This window comes from Panthera uncia, chromosome D2, assembly GCF_023721935.1.
Source record: "Panthera uncia isolate 11264 chromosome D2, Puncia_PCG_1.0, whole genome shotgun sequence".
Taxonomy (NCBI): domain Eukaryota; kingdom Metazoa; phylum Chordata; class Mammalia; order Carnivora; family Felidae; genus Panthera; species Panthera uncia.
In genome coordinates, this window is record NC_064818.1 from 32,478,342 (window position 1) to 32,500,029 (window position 21,688).

The following is a 21,688-nucleotide window of genomic DNA, read 5'->3' on the forward strand; positions in this document are numbered from 1 at the left end:
CAATGTATAGGGAGTATTAATTTGTACTTTCAATAGCATTAAGCCTCATTCAGATCCTTTTTCACATATGTGAAAAACTAATTCTGTTGGTACATATATCTTTACTACTTGTGAGAGTAAATATTTTACAAGAAATTTATTAGTTGTCTTTTTGTAATTTTTTTAATCCGTGTCTTTGCTCATTTTCTATTTGGTGTCTTCATATTTGCCTTATGATTTGCATAAATTGCTCTTCAGATACAAATGATAACTATCATAATTTTATATAAACATTATTAACTTTTCTAAAATATTGGAAACAGTTCATAGTCACTCCCTCATTAACACTGAACTAGAATGGTCCCTTTTAACTCTAGCTTCTCTAATAATGTTATACATTAAATATGGACCATAGATCTCTAATTCACTAGCTTGATTTCCCCTGGACTGTACAGTTTTACAAATGCATTGCAAGTCCTACCTTAAAGTAATCATTCTTTTTCAGACTTTCAAGGAAGCCAGCCCAGAGTGGTGAGGTAGTCATGACGGATTTCTTGGAGTCAGAAAAATGTGGGCTACATTTGGAGCATAAGATTTCAAATCCATGAGCCTAGATAGAATAGACAGAATTTTCATCATTAAGTTATTTTCTCTCCATTTAGTCACACTTAAGAACTAGGTGATTTGACATATGGACATTTATAACACTTTGAATTTTATGAAAAATGTGATTATTTCTAATTTTTCCATTTAAAAAAAAGTTTATTTGTTTATTTATTTATTTTGAGAGAGAGAGAGAGAGAGAGAGAGAGAGAGAGAGATAACGAGCAGAGAGGGGCAGGGAGGGGCAGAGAGGGAAACAGGGAATCCCAAGCAGTGGGGCTCAAACTCATGAACTGTGAGATCATGACTTGAGCCAAAATCAAGAGTCAGATGCATAACTGATTGAGCCACCCAGGTGCCCCTCCAATTTTTCAATTTCTATATAGAGATTACTAAAAATTATAAAGGGAAAGCAAATAATGCAAAACAAAGATTCTTATTCTCTTCAAAGAGATTTCTTGCTGATCACAAAACCAGAAATTTAAACTTATTTGTTGTTTGCTTAAAAAAAGGCTTAGAAAAGGCTTCTCATCTAACAGAAAATATAAATGAATTCACCATGGTCTTAGACATAGTAAAGGGAAGGAATCATATCATTTTAAGGGTACTTTGATTAAAAAATATAATGAATGCACATAAAATAAATTAGATAGGGAGCTTTCCTGATCACTCTAGAGGAAACTATAATTACCAATTTCTTGCGTATCTTTTCAGAAGTAATGTATGCACTCAAGCAGATATGTATCTGTGTCTGTATATCCTATTCCATCACTAAATGGTAGCATACACACCGTTCTAAACCTTGCTTTTTCACTAAGTCATATGCTTTGGAGATCATTTTATATGATCACACAAATTTATCCAATTCACTTCATAGGCAGGTCGTAATTTATCTAACTATTCCCCTACTAATAGATATTTGGTAATTTCCAATCTTTTGCTACCAGAAGTAATACTGTCATGAGTATCATCAGATCTATGTACACATGTAAAATATATGGAGGATAAATGTTTAGAAGTGAAAATGCTGAGCAGAAGAGTTGTGTACTTTATAAATTGATGGATATTGACAAACTGTTCTAAGAGACTGAATCAATTTATATTCCCATCAATGATGTTTGAGAGTATCTCAAATATGTATTTCCACCAATCCAGTATATACTATCAAACTTTTTGATACTTGCCAAATGTAAAAAACACTATTTTGTAGCTTTAAGTTGCAGTTCTTTTACTATGAGCAAGGGCCAACATTTTTATGTTTAAATTAAAAATCATCTGTATTTCCTTTTCTGTGGACTGTCAGTTCATGGTTTCTGAACATTTTTAATTAATTAATTAGTATTTCTTTTCATACCGACTTGTAGGAACTCTCTATATATTATAGAAATTAGCTCTTTTTTAAACTGCAAATATAATGCTTTCTTCAGGTTTACTATCTCTGACATTAGCTATGGGATTTTTCTTTCCAACACACAAATGCTTAATTTTTAATAATTAAAGTTACCAGTCTTTTTTTTTTTTTTATAGCTTCTGATTTCAAATCCTGTTTAAAAAGGCCTTTTCTACTCAAATTATCAAAAATTCTTCTGTGTTTTCAGGTATTATGGTTTCAATGTTCTCATTTAAATACTTCATCCACCTGGAATTTATTTTGGTATAGGTGTGAGGGAATGAACTTTAACTTTTTGGACAGCTTCTCAGTTGTTCTCTTATCATTTCCTGAATAATACATTTTCCTTCTTGTTTGAGAGCCACATTCTCATGTAAATAAGGTATATTTCTAGACTTTCTATGCTGTGCCATTATTTATTAAGAGCCCTTTTACCTAAAGGAAGAATATAAAATTTTATGGTTCATTACCAACTTCATGCCCAATTCATGGGCTCGGTATTGGGGATGAGATGGAGGAGGCATCTTGTATCCACTCCGCCGGTCTGGCACAAACCTTTGTTGCACCAACTGTGCATACAGACATTTAGTGAAAGTGACCTGGACATTGGGACACAAAACACATTGAGTCTTCCTGAAAGTAAAAATTCAGTATCATTTCACAGTTCTTCTTATGAGCTTCATATTCATATGAAATGCAAAGAAGATCCAACCTATTTACTGCCTACATTTTTTAGTAACAGCTTTATTGGGATACAATAATTCACATACCATAAAATTAACTGCATGATCTATTTTTAGTTATCACTAATGGAATTCTTATCAGTTACATTATATGGCAGTTTAGGTGGGTAGAAGATAAAGAATAATTCTTAATTCTCTGGAAGAAATGAAATGTTTTATTCTTAAGAAGAAAACAAAATAGGAAAAATGTGGCCAGAAAATATCTAGGAAACATTTAGATACAAACTAGGGAGTGAAATCTCTTGAAATCTTCCTCCACTAGAATGGGAGAAAAGAAAAAAAAAAAGTGTATTAACTTGAGATGAGGAAGCAGAATATTTCCAGTTTTTTCTAGTGCACAATTAAAATGATGTTCAACTCTCTTGCCAGTGAGGAAACAAATAACCGGGAGAGCTATCTTACCGATGCCATTATTCGTGTTTCAGGCAAGAAAGTCTTGAAAATACGACAGGCTCGCAGGTCAATAGGGTCCCGTAGGTAAAATGCTTGGACTCCTGCAGCCACCAATCTGGGGCGCTGCTTTAACACCGCTACAATACCAGCTGGAAGGAAGCAGTGTGCTCGATGAAGGGAGGCTTGAATTTTTTCTGGGTATCTGTGACAGGTAACATAATTATTTTTATTTTATGATATGTAAATATCTAGCGTTCTTATAGCATTTAGTTCCCCTTGTCTTGGTTCATCAAGAGATGTTGAATGACAAGGAAAGTGAAGATAAAGCTACCATATACACTAAAACTGCAGAAAAGAAGAGAGAGAAAGAGAAAAGGTAGGAAGAAATGGAAGATAAAGAAAAGGGACTAATGTAGTTCAATAAAAACAAAATGAAAACTCTACTATTTTTTGGAACAAGAATAAAATCAGAGTTTATTCTTTTAAAACAATGGTACAAAGTATGCTGAAACAAAGTTAAGAGAGATTTTTATATTGTTAAAACTTGAATGGTAGTAAACATTGCCTAGGTACTCAAATGTGAAAGGTTGAACTAATATGTTAGGTAAAGACTGTCTTTTTGGCCTAGAGCCTAAAGTGTTCCACACAGACCAAAGAATACTATAGAGTCCCACAAAGCACACTATGCTCCCTTAGGTTTTCATTCCTAAAGGTCTCAAAAAATATTGAAGTAGGATCCACGTGCAGTGCAGAGACCAACGAGGGGCTTAAACTCATGACCCTGAGATCAAGACCTGAGTTGAAATCAGAGTTGGATGCTTAACCAACTGGGCCACCCAGGCATCCCAAGGTCTCAAAATTTTTACCTATGGATATAGATAGAACTTAGCCACAATATCTAAGTAAATAAATGCAAAAATATTGGGACTGCAATATAACATCTATGATTGGGAATTAAAAGATACATCTGTTCCTTAATTTTAAAACATGTAAATTTAATCTGTTGTTAGTCACTTTCATGAAGGATGAAGACAGAATGAAAATGAGCATTAATCTAGGTGAAAGAAATTCCACATTCAGTGGAAGACTTGAACCGCATTAAATCAAAAGGCTCTTTGACTAGCACTAAAAATATTTTTCTTACCCTCTAATGCGCCTATTCACAGCAGCTTGTATAGAATCTGAAGCCAAAATTTTTTCTGGGTGTGTTGAGATTATATTCAAAGCTTGTGGGATTGTAGGGGGTGTGGAGGGTAACCAGGATACTGCTCCAGGTTTCCTTGGTGCAGGAATAATGCACAGCTCTCCCTGGTGGAAAAATACCTGCAAAATGATACATTTTAATTTTCATTCTGGGCACTGATAAACTCTAGGTACTAGTAACATGACTTCATCTCTGTAAATTTTCCAAACTTGGATACACTTACTCTATTGGCACTATTATCAGGATCCAACCATTTAGGGAGAAAGTCAGCAGCTTCTATTAACAAGAATTCACCATCATTGTCTTCAATCCTTTTGCAAAAGAAATTCCAATTATGCATTCAAAAAGCACATATATGCTACGAATCAAAACACATTTATTCTAATATGTTCTCTTTCATTTTAGTTAATGTATGAGTACATGCTATGTACAGATTGTTATAATAAAGCAAAATATTTCAGACACCATGAATCTCTCAGGGAGATTGTAAGATTGAAAGAGGAGTTGGAGGGAGATGATAAGGAGAACAAATTAAGTACATAAGTAAATAATAACAGACACAAATATGAAAAACATACAATTAGGTGTCAAAAGAAGAAAAAAACCCACATAGAGCCAAGATAAGGAAAGCCTTTATGGAAGAGTTACTTGGACCCTGAAAGATAATTTTGTTTTGCCTTATTTGTATTATTTTTTAAATTTAAAATTTTGAATAGGTAAGACAGTCACATGGCTAAACTTTTAAAAAGTACATAAAAAGTTCTGCAATGAAACAGTTTCCTTCCTACTTTTGTCCCTATATGCCCCATTCCTACCCTCCAACCATTGTTATCTTTTGTTTATCCTTCTAGGTTCACTTAAGCATAATCTAGTTAATAGGAATATAAACTCTTATTTTCTCCTCTTGTCACACAAAAGGTAGATTTTTTCTAGATTCTAGATTTTTTCACTTTTTATGGGTGGAGATATACGGAGAAAAGTTGAGATGTTCTTGGGAGAGGGATTAGCAATGACAAAATCATGGAGGTGTCTATTTAAGGTAGATATTTGGAGAATGGCACTAGTAAAGAACAAGACTAGAAAAGCACAGTTATATCATTTTGGGAAGAGCTTTAAATGTCGGCAGAGTCAATGAGAATGAGCTTGGTTTTATTCTATTCTATTTTTTTTTTTTTTTTTTTTTAAGGAATGAATGGTTTTAAAGCAGTGTAGAAAAATGGTTAGGGCTCTACCTTAGGAAGATTAATCTGGCAGAGACATAGAGGAAGTTCTTTCTTTTTCTAATTAAAAACAAGGGGCACCTGAGTGGTTTAGTTGGTTGAGTGTCCGACTTTAGCTCAGGTCATGATCTCACAGTTGGTGAGCTTGAGCCCTGTGTCGGGCTCTGTGCTGACAGCTCGGAGCCTGGAGCCTGCTTCAGATTCTGTGTCTCCCTCTCTCTCTGTGACTCCCCTGCTCACACTCTCTTTCTCTATCTCAAAAATAAACAAACTTAAAAAAAAATTTAAAAACCAAATCCCCAACAAGACAGTAGATGCCTATTAGTCAAAGAGCTTTATAGGCCTGGTGTGTAGGTATGCGCCATCATTATATAAAGATCAGAATCCATACACAAAAGGCATTGTCCTCCCCTATTACCATTGTAAAGATAGAAACATCTATCTTGGAGTTTGTTCATATAAAATTCTATCATTTATGAAGAAATTACTGACAATTATTTTTAGGTGTGATAACAGTAGCGTCTAAAATAAGAATTCTTATCTATTCTATTTACATCTTAAAAGTATTTAAAGATAAAATGGCATAGTATTGGAGATCTGCTTTAAAATAATCTTGCTATGTAAAAGGAGTAGGGGAAAGGAGGAGGGGAAAGCTATGGGTAAAGGACCATGAATTGGTAATTATTGGAGCTGAGTGAGGAGTACACGTGGGTTCATTCTCTCTACTTTCATGTTTGAAATTTTGAAATAATAATACATTTTCAGAGTTGTTTTTCTTTTTGTTCAGCTGGGGAAGAGGTTGGGGGAATGGATTAGAATTTGGTGGCTAACAGGAAAACTAGAATAACATGCGGCAAATGGGTGAAACGCCCTCTGCTGACACAACTTGGTAATTACAGAGAACTATCAGTTTCCATTTTAAACAGTGTTACCTACTTTGCTTTCAATACTGTTCACTAATTTTTCTTTAAATTTTTCTGTATGTGATTTCTCAACATATATGCAGAGAGAGAGGGGGGGGTACGCGCTATGGTAAAATAGAGGAAGACATAGTAAAGAAATCTGTAATGTATATGTATATGTATATGTATATGTATATGTATACATGAATGGAATTTTTTCCATGATTTTGTTTTTAAAGAGCAGTACACCCTTTGGTATTGTTTGAACTTTGTTTACCATCTGTATTTGGTCTTTCACAATGAGAATAATTTTTAAAAAGCTAAAATAGGCAGATTTCGTTTAAAAATTTAGAAGTTAAATTCTCCAATGTACTTTAATTTTTCCTCAAGAAAAGGAAGTCACAAGAAAAAAGGAAGAAAACACACAAGTCACTTTCAAAATCTATGTCTCAGATACCATATGGTTTCACTCTTATGTGGATCCTGAGAAACATAACAGAAACCCATGGGGGAGGGGAAGGAAAGAAAAAAAAAAAAAAAAGAGGTTAGAGTGGGAGAGAGCCAAAGCATAAGAGACTGTTAAAAACTGAGAACAAACTGAGGGTTGAAGAGGGGTGGGAGGGAGGGCGGGGTGGGTGATGGGTATTGAGGAGGGCACCTTTTGGGATGAGCACTGGGTGTTGTATGGAAACCAATTTGACAGTAAATTTCATATATTATAAAATAAAAAAAAAAAACAAAAAAAAAACACAAAATCTATGTCTCAAATTTGTTCAATCTCTACCAGACTACCAAAAAATTTTTACTAAATGGATAAAAATGTGGTCAGTCTCAACAAGAGAATTCCTTTAAATTATTAAAATAACTAATACCTTGCTACTAACTCTGGAAATTCCTTTGTAATTTGCTTTACTACATAAACAATAAACCATTCATCCTCAATGTTATCCCCAAACTTTGTCATGCCAAACATATGAGCAGGAACATCTCCTAAAAACAAGAGAAAAGCAATCATATAACCAAATAAACTTGTCTGTGCACATAAACATACAAGTAATCATTCAATTAAACGAACATTCATTGACTGACTATACTGTAGGTACCACAGCTGGGAGCTGGGGTTGCAACCCTGAACAGGATATAAAAAGCCCACCCTTGAGGACCCATAGACAACCGGAGACAAGACAACCACACCATCTCAAAACAAGATAATGAAACAACAACAACAACAACAACAAGATAATGAATGGACACATGCACTGAGGGCTCTGTGACCATAACGAATATCTGAGCTATGTTCATGTGGAAGAATGACCAGAAGTAGGCTTTCCAGAAAAAGAGAATAGCATGTGCAAAGGCACATAAGCATGACAGACAATAAAGTGTTCTAGGAATATCAGGAAGCTAGATTTAGATGGAGCAGGAATTTTTTAAACAAGTGCATTTTTCAAAAATATGTAGAACTTAATACACTTTTAAACAAGTCAATAGGTCAAAGAAGAAATCACAAAGGAAGTTAGAAAATACAAGGAGACAAATGAAAACAAAGATGTAACATACTAAAAGCAGTGCTAAGAGGAAGTTTATAGTTATAAAAGATCTCAGATCAACAACCTAACTTTACACCTTAAGGAACTAGAAAAAGAAAAAGCTAACCTAAAGCTAGCAGAAAGAAGAACATAATGAAGATTAGAACAGAGATAAAAGAAATAGAGAACAGAAAAACAACAGAAAAAAATGAACTAAGGTGAGCTCGTTTGTTGAAAGATCACAAAATTTACAAAATCTTAAATTAGTAAGAAAAAAAAGGAGACACAAGTAACTAAAATCAGAAATGAAACAGGCAATATACCTATACTACAGAAATAAAAAGGACTATAAGGAAACATATGATATGAACAATTGTACACCAACCAATTGGATAACCTAGAAGAAATAAGTTCATTCTTAGAAACACACAACATATCAAGACTGGATCACTAGAAGGAGACTGAATTACTTCTGGTTACTAGAAAGAGACTGAATCAGTAATCAAAAAAACTTCCCAACAGAGAAAGGCTCACTGGAGAATTTTAGCAACATTTTTTTTAAACTTTTTTTTTTAATGTTTATTTATTTTTGAGAGAGAGACAGAGTATGAGCAAGGGAGGGGCAGAGAAAGAGTGAGACACAGAATCTGAAGAAGGCTCCAGGCTCTGGGCTGTCAGCACAGAGCCCGACACAGAGCTCGAACCCAGGGACTGTAAGATCATGACCTGAGCTGAAGTCGGATGCTTAACTGACAGCCACCCAAGCACCCCAGAATTTTACCAACATTTAAAGAAGAATTAACATCAATCCTCCTCAAACTCTTACAAACAACTGAAGAGGAGGGAACACTGCCAAACTCATTTTATGAGGCCAGCATTACCCTCATAATAAAGCCAAACAAAGACAATATAGGAAAACCATGACCAATTTCCGTGGAACACTAATGCAGAAATCCTCAAGAAAATACTAGCAAACTAAATTCAACACATGAAAAGGATTGTACACCATGACCAAGTAGAATATATTCCTGGAATGGAATGGAATATGTATGAAAATCAAGAAATGTAATCTACCACATTAACAGACTAAGGGTCAAACAAGCACATTATAGAGTGTTTTTATTTTTTTCTTCTTTTTTTTTTTTTTTTTTTAATTTTTTTTTTCTTTTCAACGTTTTTGTTTATTTTTTTGGGACAGAGAGAGACAGAGCATGAACGGGGGAGGGGCAGAGAGAGAGGGAGACACAGAATCGGAAACAGGCTCCAGGCTCCGAGCCATCAGCCCAGAGCCTGACGCGGGGCTCGAACTCACGGACCGCGAGATCGTGACCTGGCTGAAGTCGGACGCTTAACCGACTGCGCCACCCAGGCGCCCCTATAGAGTGTTTTTAGAGCTGCCATGGCAAAAACAAAAACAAAAACAAAAACAGGTGGGAAGAACATCCCAACTAATTCTTCACCTCACCCCAGGTCTCTCAAATTTCTTCAACTAGAGAAGCTCCAATTAAAGTGTCTATTTTTATCTACCTTATATATTAAACTTCAGTTTTAACTTCATCCAGAAGCAATGGGGAACTGGTGAAGGATGTTAGGCAGAGGAGTAACATGATCAAATTTGTGTTTTACAAGGGTAGCTGGCAACAATGTGAAGAACTGGAGATATGGGAACCAGAGAGGTTACTTAGGTGGTTACTGTAGTCTTCCAGATGAAGAGATTAAGAGGGTCTAGATTGTAGCCAAGGAAATGTAGAGAAAGGGTCATATTTTAGGAGTAACCACAGTAGGATTTAGTGCCTGACTGACTATGGTGAAGTGAAGAGCTGAATACAATTCTGAATTACTAACAAGCTTGAATAACTAGGTGGATAGCAAAGCCATTAAGGAAAACAAGAAAACATTGGGTAAAAATGATTTTCTAGGAAACAGATAAGGAGTTGGTCTTGGATGTGCTGTGCCACTGTGAGAGTGTTCTTGCCAATAAATATTACATGTGTTTCAGTGAACAGAGGTTCTATAAAATGAACACAAGGGAAGACATGTGGCAACTGCTAACCAAAAGATAACAGATAAACACGAAATCAAGACCTAGACTGACAGTATCAAAAGATGCTAGACTCCTGAAATAAGACCCTGGAGCAGAGCCTTGGTCACCTATTCAGGAGTCATTTTACTAAAGCTATATGAAATGATAAGAAAAAGTGCCATACTTGGCCAGAGGTCAGATCTTAAGCACCAACAACACAAGGAAGCATGAAAGAACCTCAAAATACTTCTGAGAGGCAAATAATGGTCATTAAGCCCAATGATTGCTCTTTATAAGTCAGGTAGAGCCAACTGTGTGAAAAAAGGCAGCCTACGAAACTCATGATCAAGAGCGAGGAATACAGAGTAACCACTAAAGGAAGCTATGGTTAAGGAAGCAGATGCCTGACCTGTTTAGTACAGGTACCCAGATACATTCTAGCATAGAAAAGTAAAGTTCCAAAGAATAGCCACGGTTCAGTCATTTTGAGTATGTATTAGGTTCCTAAGGTAATTACTATTAGAAAGCTTTCATCAAATGAATTTAAAAAAATTTTTTTTGGTTAATTTAAGGGCTTAACCAAATATAAGCAAGCATCACTAATCTAAAAAGTTCAGGTTATAAATCTCCCGACAACACTGAATGAACTATGGACTATTACACATCACTGTTGTCAGAATTAAAATTCACATGTATCAAATCAAGTAAAAGAGCCATACCTTTTCCAGGTTTGTATTTGAGATTGAAAGGCTGATTCTGCCAGATATAGGGGACCAGCATAGGTGCAAAGTGGGTCATTATCCTCTCAATATACTTTTGAAGAATCTCTTTGTGTTTTTCTGGGTCTCTTGGTTCATCTGGTATCAGGAATAGGTGATACTCCACAGTGTCTTCCACTGTAGCAAGCTTCATATTTTCTTCCATTCTTTGAAAACTACATTTAAAGTTTCAATAACATAAACCACATAGAATAATGCAGAATATCCAAATTCTCAAACTATTCTAGATGATTCCATTGTTTTCCAAAATTCAGTTCCCCACATACTATCATTGAAATTTTTTGACTTTATCCAGCATTAATAGTAACACCTATTTAATATTCTTTTAATGAGGTTTTTATGCTGAAAATTATGTTCTTCACTTGAAATTATATTAAAAGAACTTTTGATATAATACAGTAAATGGGAATCCAGTGTCACATTCCCAAATAGGCGTGTAAGAATTTTAAAAAAATGTTTGCCCTTGTACTAGCAGCAGTGTGTGTAGCACACTTTGAGAAACACTACAATAACATTTTATGTTTCAATACTATCAAAAGTCCCAGGTCCGCCACTAATTAGTTGTCACTTTCGGCACTTCACTTTCTCTTTCTGGGGCCTTTTCCTTAACTGTAGAATGAGAATGTTACTCTTTCATTTCTAAAATCCTCCCCCAGTTTAAACTGTTATTATTTGAAAGCTCTTATGAGCAATCTCCCTTAGGCTGCAAAATTTCAACCTCTTTTTATGAATATTGTATGGCATAGGGGAATACAAAACATTCATGTCCTATCATCTCACCCCAAAATAATTTGCCCACGGTTCTTGATCCTACAGCTGTCCTAAAACTGCTCCCTTTTCAGGTCTCAGGGGGTACAGCTCCAGTATATTAAGAGCAGGTAGATAGATATCTATTTTCTAAGGGTCTTCCTTAAAACAAAAGTGCTAGCTCACTATTGCTGCCAGATGAGGCTTGGTAAAGGCAGGCACTGTACTGGATGGTCCACTGTAAGGCACAATTCGATTTTTATCCTTACTCGGTTTTCTAATGGGCTAATAAAACGAAGTCGAGAGGAACCTGCATCCAGTCACCGCAGTCTGTCCAAATCATTTGGCTTCTCAAGCCAGAGCGACAGATAATTCTGTCCACCCGCCCCATAATGCCAAGCACACATTTTTATGAAGAATTTAGTGTCAGAACTGGAAGGAGCTTCGAGACCACTCAGCCTAATTCCTTGCTGTACAGGTGAGAAAACCAGAGCACAGAAAGAGAAGAGACCAAGCTGTAGAGGGCTGAGCTGGAGTCTAGCGCTCTTGACTCAGACTACGCTTTCTCCCTCCATCCGACAAACTGAAGCCAATTCCGCTTACGATCCTCGGGCCTGCCCCACGCGTCTCGGCTGCGGCACCTTTCCTCGACCGCCCCTCCTACCGCGTCAGTAGCAGTCCAAGTCCGGCCCAAGGTCAGGCCAGACGCTTCTCGGGCGCTTGAGGTTAGCCGACACCCCTGAAACACCCGCTCGCCCCGGAACTCCCAGCAACGTCACTGCTGCGCGTCCGCGGGAACATTAGGTGGGTGCTCAGGTGCGTTCGTCACTTCCGCCCCCGCGGGGAAGCAGGCAGGGCGGAGGGCTAGAGGGGTGGGGACCCTGGAGAGGTGGCGGTCCGGAGTCTAGGCGACGGGGCGTGACGGGGCCGGAAGGTGGCGGGAGGGGGCCGGGCCGGAGCCGGCGGGAGGGCCGGGTCCCGAGGCCCCGACCCTGGCGTGCCCGCCCCCTCCGCGGCAGAGGAGGAAGAGGAGGATGATCTCCAGATACACCCGGAAAGCGGTGCCACAGAGCTTGGAGTTGTAAGTGGACTGCTCAGCCATCCTAACCGGGGCCGTGGGAGGCTGAGGCGGGCAGCGGGCGCTCTGGGGACCCCTTCCAAGCAGCGCTTCCCACCTTTCCTTTCTCAGGGCAGGGGAAGGAACTGTTTCCTCCCAGCCTTGTTGGACGCTCTCTTTCCACCTCCATCTCCAGCTAAGGGCATGTCTCCTGTGCTGTCCTAGGGCTTGGCCCTCTTGGGCTGCACTTCCTGAACTCAGGGACTGGGTCTTTGGCATTTGTAGCTTACTCGGTGTTTCATGCCTCACTGTCAATGGCCATTGACGAATCGAGAAGTTACTAATAGCTGAGTGCTACAAAAAAGTTGAATACATCTAGTGCCAGGCACCGTGCAAAGCTGCTTACATGCATTAGCTCACTTAATCCTATTAGGAAGGATACCAGAATAGAGAATATTATTTTGCACATTCTACAGATAACGAACCCAGATTTTTAAAGATTGTAGCAAGCCAAAGATTACACAGCCAGGAAGTGGTGGAGCACACAAACCTGGTGTCAATCTGATCCTGAAGCCTTGGTCATAATCATTATACATTCTGTTTCCCCATTTTTGTAATTAAACATCAGAATCCTTAAGGATAAGTTTTGCTTTAGAGAGCATATATTGCAGCTGAAATACACCCCTCCCACCCTTGGTGAGGTGTTGTAATTTAGCAAGTAATGATAATGTCCTGCTTTTATTAATGCTTTACACTTTCAAAAAGACTTTCACATTTTGATCCCTTGCAACAATTCTGTAAGATGGGTATGATTAGCTTTCAGTTTTTCAGAAGCTGAAACATCAGAAAGGTTACACATCCTAAGATTATAAAACCAATAGGTTTTGAGCTTGGCCTTTTAATCCTCAAATCCCAACTTTTTTTCTCCATTGAGCTATGTAATTTTAGCAATTATACATTTATTAATTAAGTATTAAGTATAGGGGCGCCTGGGTGGCTCAGTTGCTTAGGTATCTGACTTCAGCTCTGGTCATAGTATTGTGCTTTTTAAGTTCGAGGGTCGCATCAGGCTCTGTGCTGAGGGCTCAGAGCCTGCCTGCTTCAGACTCTGTCTCCCCCTCCCTGTGCCCCTCCCCCACTCACACTCTGTGTGTGTGTGTGTGTGTGTGTGTGTGTGTGTGTTTCTCAAAAATAAACATTAAAAAATTAAAAAAATATGCTAAGTATATATGATAATAACAAGCGTGGAATTTTCAGTCACTCTGGGTTTCTGGCTAAGCTCTTCTCTAGCCATGTGTCTTTTAAGCAAATTACTAAATATTTGAGCATTCATTTCTGGACTATAGGACTAACACCTTATCTAAAAGCATATCTAAAATGATGGCACAAGGGCGCCTAGGTGGCTCAGTCAGTTAAGCATCTGACTTTGTCTTAGGTCATGATCTCACGGTTCATGGGTTGCTGACAGCTCAGAGCCTGGAGCCAGCTTCGGATTCTGTGTCTCCCTCTCTCTTTTTGCCCCACCCCTGCTGGAGCTCTGTCTCTTTCTCCCTCTCAAAAATAAAAGCATTAAGAAATAATAAAATAAAATAAACAAAATAAAATAAATAAGATGAAATAAAATAATGGCACAGGGTAGATCCTTAGTAATTGGCAATTTTCTTGCCCCTTCCCATCTTTACTTGCTACAATAGCCATACAAAGAAAATCTGTGATCTCTTCTTGCCTTACAGAAGCTTATTATCTACTAAGTAATAGGATATCTACACAGTAGCAATTCAGATAATAAGCTTTTTAGGAAGTAGGAAGAAGAAAGTCATTTTCCAAACAAAGGGAACAGGTCTTAGCTAAAAGTCTGCTTTTATAATTAGTTCTGACCATTCTGAAAGTAGCAAAAAAAAATCTTTTGTGAAAAAAATTGCTGGTAGGCACTTAGTGGGCCAGAATTACTGATCCAGTATAGTTCTGTTACTTGTTCTCTATTGTTGACTTGATACTCCTTAAAGACCACTCTCTCCAAAGGTGATTCTCTAGGAGAATATGATGTGAATAATGAAGATAATGAAGATTATATGTATCTAAATGATAGTAAAATAAAAGCAATTTTTACTTTTGGCATTATGATAATTTGCTTTGAAGAAGTAACTTTCCTTTTCTCCCTAATAGTTCCAAATTATAGATATTGAAAAGAGCTTGAAATAAAAAGTTTTCAACATACAGCTTTAATACTTAAAAAGTGATAAGTTTCACTCATATGAAGACTTTAAGAAACAAAACAGATGAAAATAAGGGAAGGGAAACAAAAATAATATAAAAACAGGGAGGGGGACAAAACAGAAGAGACTCAAGAACAACTGGAGAACAAACTGAGGGTTGCTAGAGCGGTTATGGGAGGGGGGGATGGGCTAAATGGGTAAGGGGCATTAAGGAATCTACTCCTAAAATCATTGTTTCACTTTATGCTAACTAATTTGGATGTAAATTTTAAAAAATAAAAATAAAATTTTAAAAAGTGATGTTTCAAATATAAATGTATAGTGAATAATATATTGAACCACCTATCCCCCAAACTCAATAACGATCAAAAATTGATATATTTGCTTCACCTATATTCTTTATCTCTTTTCAGCCTCTCTGTCCATCATCTGTAAATAAGGAAGCAAAACCCCAGACACTATCATTTCACCCCTGTATACTGCAGTATGCATCTCTAAAAATGCATTTTCTTATGTAAAAACAATGCTATTACATTTAATATTTCTTTGGTATTATCTGTTATTTAAAAAAATTTTTAATGCTTGTTTATTTTTGACAGGGAGAGAGAGAGAGAGAGACAGAGCATGAGTAGGGGAGGGGCAGAGAGAGAGGGAGACACAGAATCTGAAGCAGGCTCCAGGCTCTGAGCTGTCAGCACAGAAGCGGACGCGGGGCTCGAGCTCACAAACCTCGAGATCATGACCTGAGCTGAAGTCGGATACTTAACCGACTGAGCCACCCAGGCGCCCCTAACAGTCATTTTATAGAGATTTCTTTGACAGACTAAAAAATGTCTTAAATTTCTGTCTTGTAGCTGGAATCCACATTTCTGTTTACTGCCACTGTCTCAAAGACAACTTTTGGTTCGAGGATTGTTGAATAAGAGGAGTAAAAAATAGCTCTCCACAAATCCATCCCTACCATTTTTTTTTAAAGTAAATTTATTTAAATTCAAGTTAGTTAACATACCGTGTAGTATTGGTTTCAGGAGTAGAACCCAGTGATTCATCACTTACATGTAATACCCAGCTCTCATCCCAACAAATGCCCTCCTTAATGCCCATCACCCATTTAGTCCATCTCCCCACCCAACACCCCTCCAGCAACCCTCAGTTTGTTCTCTGTATATGAGTCTTACGGTTTGCTTTCCTCTTTTTATCTTATTTTTCCTTCCCTTCTCCTATGTTCATCTGTTTTGTTTCTTAAATTCCACGAGTGAAATCATATGGTATTTGTCTTTCTCTGACTTATTTCACTTAGCATAATACACTCTAGTTCCATCCACGTTGTTGCAAATGGTGATTTCATTCTTTTTTGATCACTGAGTAGTATTCCATTGTGTATATATATCACATTTTCTTTATCCATTCAACAGATGATGGACATTTAAGCTCTTTCCATAATTTGGCTGTTGTTGATAGTGCTGCTATAAACATTGCATTTTTGTATCTTTTGGATAAATACTTAGTAGTGCAATTGCTGGGTTGTAGGGTAGCTCTATTTTTAATTTTTTGAGGAACCTCCATACTGTTTTCCAGAGTGGCTGTACCAGTTTGCATTCCAACCAACAGTGCAAAATTGTTCCCCTATCTCCTCATCCTTGCCAACATCTGTTGTTGCGTAAGTTCTTAATTTTAGCCATTCTGACAGGTGTGAGGTGGTATCTCATTGTGGTTTTGATTTGTATTTCTCTGATGATGAGTGATGTTGAGCACCTTTTCATCTGTCTCTTAATCATCTGTCCATCCCTACCATTTGAGAAATAATTTAAAGTAAAAGCTCTGCTGCTGGGTCCCTTAGCTTTATCTTTATATATGAAAGATATAGCTTTCTATTAGTGAAAATAGTGAAATAGAAATAGATATAGCTTTCTATTTCTTTAGTGAATTAAACTCTCAAATTATTCATTTGCTCTGAGAAGCCTCAGAGCCAGAGTACTTGGATTTGAATCCTGGCTCCATCACTTCCTAGACATATGACCTTAAGCAGGTTACTTAGTCTCTCTGTGCTTCACTTTCCTTTCTGTGAAATAAGAATATTAGAGATTTATAATATACATTGGCATATTAAAGACCCTGAGAAGACCTTTTATAAAGAAGCCTGTGTACTTTGTTTAGACTATCATGTTTCCTAAACTTAATTTATTACAGAATTTTGTGGGGGAGGAAAGCCTACTATGGATGATTAAGACTTGAACATAAAATAATTAACCCCTTAGTTTATTCTGATGTACATGTTGAATTCCCTAGAGCAGCACTGTCCAATAGAAATATAATATAAGCCACATATATAATTTTTAATTTTCAGATAGTCACATTAAAAGAATAGAAAGTGATAAAATTAATTTTTTGCCTTTTTATTTTCAACTAATTATAGACTCACTGTTAGTTACAAAAATAGTACATAGAGTCCCATGAACCCTTCACCCAGTTTCCCCCAAAGATGACAGCTTATGTAGCTAGTATAGCGTCAAAGCCAAGAAACTGATATTGGTACAATACTGTTAAATCAGTTTTTATATCCACTGTTTTGTGTATGTGTATATAGACTTCTGTGCAGTTTGGTCTCATTTATAGAACTGTGTAACCACCAGTACAATCAAGATGGCTTTTTTATCACCACCAAGGAATGTCCTTGTGTACCCCTTTATAGTCACTTCCACTCCCTTCTCCATCTTCTGGTAACCACTAATATTTTCTGTACCTCTATAGTTTTGTCATTTGTAAACATTATATCAATAGAATCATATAGTATGTAACCTTTTGAGATTGCTTTTTTCACCTTGAAATCCATCCAAGTTGTTCCATGTATCAATAGTTCACTCCTTTTTATTGCTCAATCTTATTAATCATGTGGATATATCAGAGTTTAACCGTTCACCCATCAAAGGACATTTCAGTTTCCATTTTTTTTCAATTATAAATAAAACTGCTGCAAACATTTGTGTACAGATTTTTGTGTGAACGTAAGTTTTCATTTCTCTGAGATCAGTTCTCAAGAGTGAATGGCTAGGTCTTATGGTAAATGCATGTGTTTAGTTTTATTAGAAGCTATGAGACTATTCCAGAGTGGCTGTACCAATTTATATTTCCACCAGGAGAGCATGAGATATCTGGTTTCACATCCTCGCCTGCATTTGGTGTTACTACCATATTTTGTTTTAGCTATTCTAATAGGTATCTGATTATAACTTATTATATTTTAAATTTGAAGTGAAATTAATTTTAAGAATATATTTTTTAATCTAGTATATCCAAAATATTATCATTTTAATATGTAATCAAGATAAAATTATCAATGATCCATTACACGTCCTTGTCATACTAAGCCTTCAAAATCCTGTGTGTTATAAACTTAAAGCACATCCCATTTTTGACTAACCAAATTTTAAAGTTTTTGTGTGAATTCCAGTTAACGTACAGTCTGATACTAGTTTCAGGTGCCCAGTATAGTGACTCAGTACTTCCATACAACATCCAATGATGCTCATCACACCAATTAACCACACTTTAACTGCTAATTGCTAGCGGCTTCTGTATTGGACAGTGCAGTCCCAGAGCAGCAGGAATTAGGTGATTAGCTTGTAGGTTAAGCTGCTGAAAGTATGTTTTTTTCTTTACAGGAAATATAACTTTTTAAAAAATCTTTCACAGGAAAGGAATAACAAAACATGCTATTAATCATCATCCCCTTCCAGAGCAGCTGGATGAAATTTCTTCTACCAATGACAGCCATGAAAAAGATACGAGTTCCCAAAGGTAACAACACAAATTGTACTTGTTTGCTTATTACACTGCATAATGGCAAAAGTGTTTTGTGTGTGTGTGTGTGTGTGTGTTTTGGCTTGGGCTTGATATCTAATCTTGAACTAATGAAACAAAACAAGGACTTTTATCGCATTTTCAGTACCATTCAACTTTTATTCTGGAACAGCTAATGAAAACATCATACTTATAACCCTTAAAGTAGTATTATTACATAGTTAAAAGACAAGACTCAGGAGGAGTCTAACAGATCTGATTTTTAATCCTGGTTCTGCCACTTACTAGCTGAGTAACACTAGGCAAGTTACTTACCAGATAATAGTATCTCTTAAAGAGTGTTGTAAATATAAATGAGATAAAATATGTAAAACTTGGCACAATAATTGGCATATGGTGAGTATTAGCTGCAGTTATCATTCTGTAACTTCAAAGAGGGTTCTGAGAAGCAATGTGGTATAGAAAAATTATAATCATAAAAACTAATTTCAAAACCTAGAACTCAATAGATTGTCTTTAAAATGGGGTTGACTTCTACATCACCAAGTTGTTGGGAGGAATAAATGGGATTATATCTATAAAAGTGCTTGGTAAACTGTAAAAGTGCCACACAAGTCCAGATATTACTTTCATACTTCTGAAATGTTTTTAGTTTTCAAAGGTAGATGTTATAAGTAGAATGTTAAAGTATTTGTTGTAATCAAAGCCACACTGAGATACCACCTCACACTGGTCAGAGTGACTAAAATGAACAAATCAGGAAAGTACAGATGCTGGCAAGGATGTGGAGAAACGGGAACCCTCTTGCACTGTTGGTGGGAATGCAAACTGGTGCAGCCGCTCTGGAAAACTGTGGAGGTTCCTCAAAAAATTAAAAATAGATCTATCCTATGACCCAGCAATAGCACCGCTAGGAATTTACTCAAGGGATACAGGAGTGCTGATGCATAGGGGCACATGTCCCCTATGTTTATAGCAGTGCTTTCAACAATAGCCAAATTATGGAAAGAGCCTAAATGTCCATCAATTGATGAATGTATAAAGAATATGTGGTTTGGGGTGCCTGGGTGGCTCAGTCAGTTGAGCGTCCGACTTTGGCTCAGGTCATGATCTCCCGATCTGTGAGTCCGAGCCCCCCATCGGGCTCTGGCTGACAGCTCAGAGCCTGGAGCCTGCTTCGGATTCTGTGTCTCCCTCTCTCTCTAACCCTCCCCCACTCATGCTCTGTCTCTCTGTCAAAAATAAATAAAACATTAAAAAAAATCTTTTAATAAAAAAAGGAATATGTGGTTTATATATGCAATAGAATACTACTTGGAAGTGAGAAAGAATAAAATCATGCCATTTGCAGCAACGTGGATGGAACTGGAGGATGTTATGCTGAGTGAAATAAGTCTGTCAGAGAAAGATACCATGTTTTCACTCATATGTAGATCTTGAGAAACTTAACAGAAGACCATGGGGGAAGGGAAGGGGAAAAAAATAGTTATGAACAGAGAGGGAGGGAGGCAAACTATAAGAGACTCTTAAATATAGAGAACAAACTGAGGGTTGGTGGGGGTGGGGGAGAGTGGGGAAAGAGGGGAAAGAGGAGGGCACCTGTTGGGATGAGCACTGGGTGTTGTATATAAGTCAATTTGACAATAGATTATATTAAAAAATATTTATTGTAAACCACCACTAGAATTATTTAGAATCACTGTCATCAATTCTGCAGGAATTAGGTAGGATTTTTCCATGATGCTTAATTGATAAGTTCTTCATTTATTTTTCTCCTGTGGATATATTTGTGTATATGCTTGTCATCTAGTAAATTGCTGAATAGTTAATGCTACAGAAACTTGAGGAAATATAAGAATTTCTCTTTTTTCTCTCTTCCTTCCAAATTGGGCATTTAGTGAGTCTGACATCACACAAGAATCACCTTTTACATCAGCTGACACTGGGAATTCAAGATCTGCTTTTCCAAGTTATACAGGCACAGGGATCTCCACTGAAGGCAGCTCGGACTTCTCCTGGGGATATGGTGTGAGTTGTTGGTTATTGGTCTGATGGAGTTCTTGGCAGACTATTCTGGGAGTTAGGATTTATCAGTTTTGTCAGTATATTTCATTCCTTTACTTTCCTTCATGGTTTCTTTACATTTTAATATTTCTCATCAGTTTTTACCCTCTTTCAGTATTTGCTTTGCTTTTATGGATATAGTAGTTAATCCTTTTAGGTACTTAGTGTTTGACTTAAACAGTTGCATATTAATATGGATCTGGGCCCTGGATCTACTCCTTTTGCTGTGTGCAGTACACTAATGTGTCTCTCCACCACTAATGTTACCTTGTTGTTTAAATTGTTCTTAGAGGTTGATTATTAAGCTATTATAGACTGGGAAAATGATTATGATATATTGTTAAATGAAAAAAGCAGATTAAAAATAGTATGTACAGTGTGGTTCTAATTTGAGTTTACATATATTTTTGTTTATACATATATTAGAAAAAAGGACTAAAGATATATACCCAAAATGTTATTCAGTCATTATTTAATGGGTGTTGAGATGAGATTGACTTATTTATTTCTAATCCATAATATCTGGTAGGGAATTCTTACGGCATTGTTCACAATTCTCTTGGCCAATCCTTTACATATATGTTAGAATCTGTTTGTTAAATTGCATGGGTCAACTTGGGGAGGATTGCTATCTTAATGATATTGAGTTCTTCTATTCATGAATTTGATATATAAATCTTTGCATTTTTTAAAGCTTATTTATTTAAGTAATCTCTACACCCAACACAGGGCTTGAACTCACAACCCCCAAATCAAGAGTCTTATACTCTAATGACTGAGTCAGCCAGGCACGCCATAAATCTTTTCATTTAATATTAATTTTTAAAATATATCTTAATAAATTATTATAATTGTATCCATAAAGTTCCACTTGTTGAATATTTATTTCTAGGTACCTTGTATGGTATAATATAAAAATTACATTAAAAAATTTTTTTTAACATTTATTTATCTTAGAGACAGCACAAGCAGGGGAGAGAAGAGAGAGGGAGACACAGAATCTGAAGCAGGCTCCAGGCTCTGAGCTGTCAGCACAGG

At 36.7% G+C, this 21,688-nt stretch overlaps 2 protein-coding genes across 12 annotated transcripts in view; one reads left to right on the plus strand and one right to left on the minus strand.

Annotated features, from left to right (window-relative positions):
• Window positions 1-12,401, minus strand: part of ECD (ecdysoneless cell cycle regulator) — a 48,255-nt gene extending 35,854 nt beyond the window's left edge. For 5 of the 6 annotated variants that reach the window (XM_049645206.1, XM_049645209.1, XM_049645204.1 and 2 more), the window contains exons 1-8: window positions 12,116-12,401; window positions 10,706-10,920; window positions 7,307-7,424; window positions 4,536-4,623; window positions 4,253-4,431; window positions 3,118-3,310; window positions 2,443-2,571; window positions 461-589 (exon numbers count right to left, since the gene is read on the minus strand). In XM_049645206.1, coding sequence (XP_049501163.1) covers window positions 461-589; window positions 2,443-2,571; window positions 3,118-3,310; window positions 4,253-4,431; window positions 4,536-4,623; window positions 7,307-7,424; window positions 10,706-10,910 — 1,041 coding nt within the window. In that variant the 5' untranslated portion in view covers window positions 10,911-10,920; window positions 12,116-12,401. The remainder of the gene's footprint in view (window positions 1-460; window positions 590-2,442; window positions 2,572-3,117; window positions 3,311-4,252; window positions 4,432-4,535; window positions 4,624-7,306; window positions 7,425-10,705; window positions 10,921-12,115) is intronic. The other variant, XM_049645205.1, reaches the window with a different exon arrangement.
• Window positions 12,402-12,420: 19 nt separating this feature from the next.
• The window catches only part of FAM149B1 (family with sequence similarity 149 member B1), an 87,342-nt gene continuing 78,074 nt past the window's right edge, over window positions 12,421-21,688 (plus strand). For 2 of the 6 annotated variants that reach the window (XM_049645211.1, XM_049645212.1), the window contains exons 1-3: window positions 12,423-12,593; window positions 18,479-18,583; window positions 20,485-20,614. In XM_049645211.1, the coding sequence (XP_049501168.1) occupies window positions 12,547-12,593; window positions 18,479-18,583; window positions 20,485-20,614 (282 nt within the window). In that variant the 5' untranslated portion in view covers window positions 12,423-12,546. Of the gene's footprint in view, window positions 12,594-14,148; window positions 16,446-18,447; window positions 18,584-20,484; window positions 20,615-21,688 lie in introns of those variants that run through there. The other 4 variants (XM_049645210.1, XM_049645215.1, XM_049645213.1 and 1 more) reach the window with 4 other exon arrangements.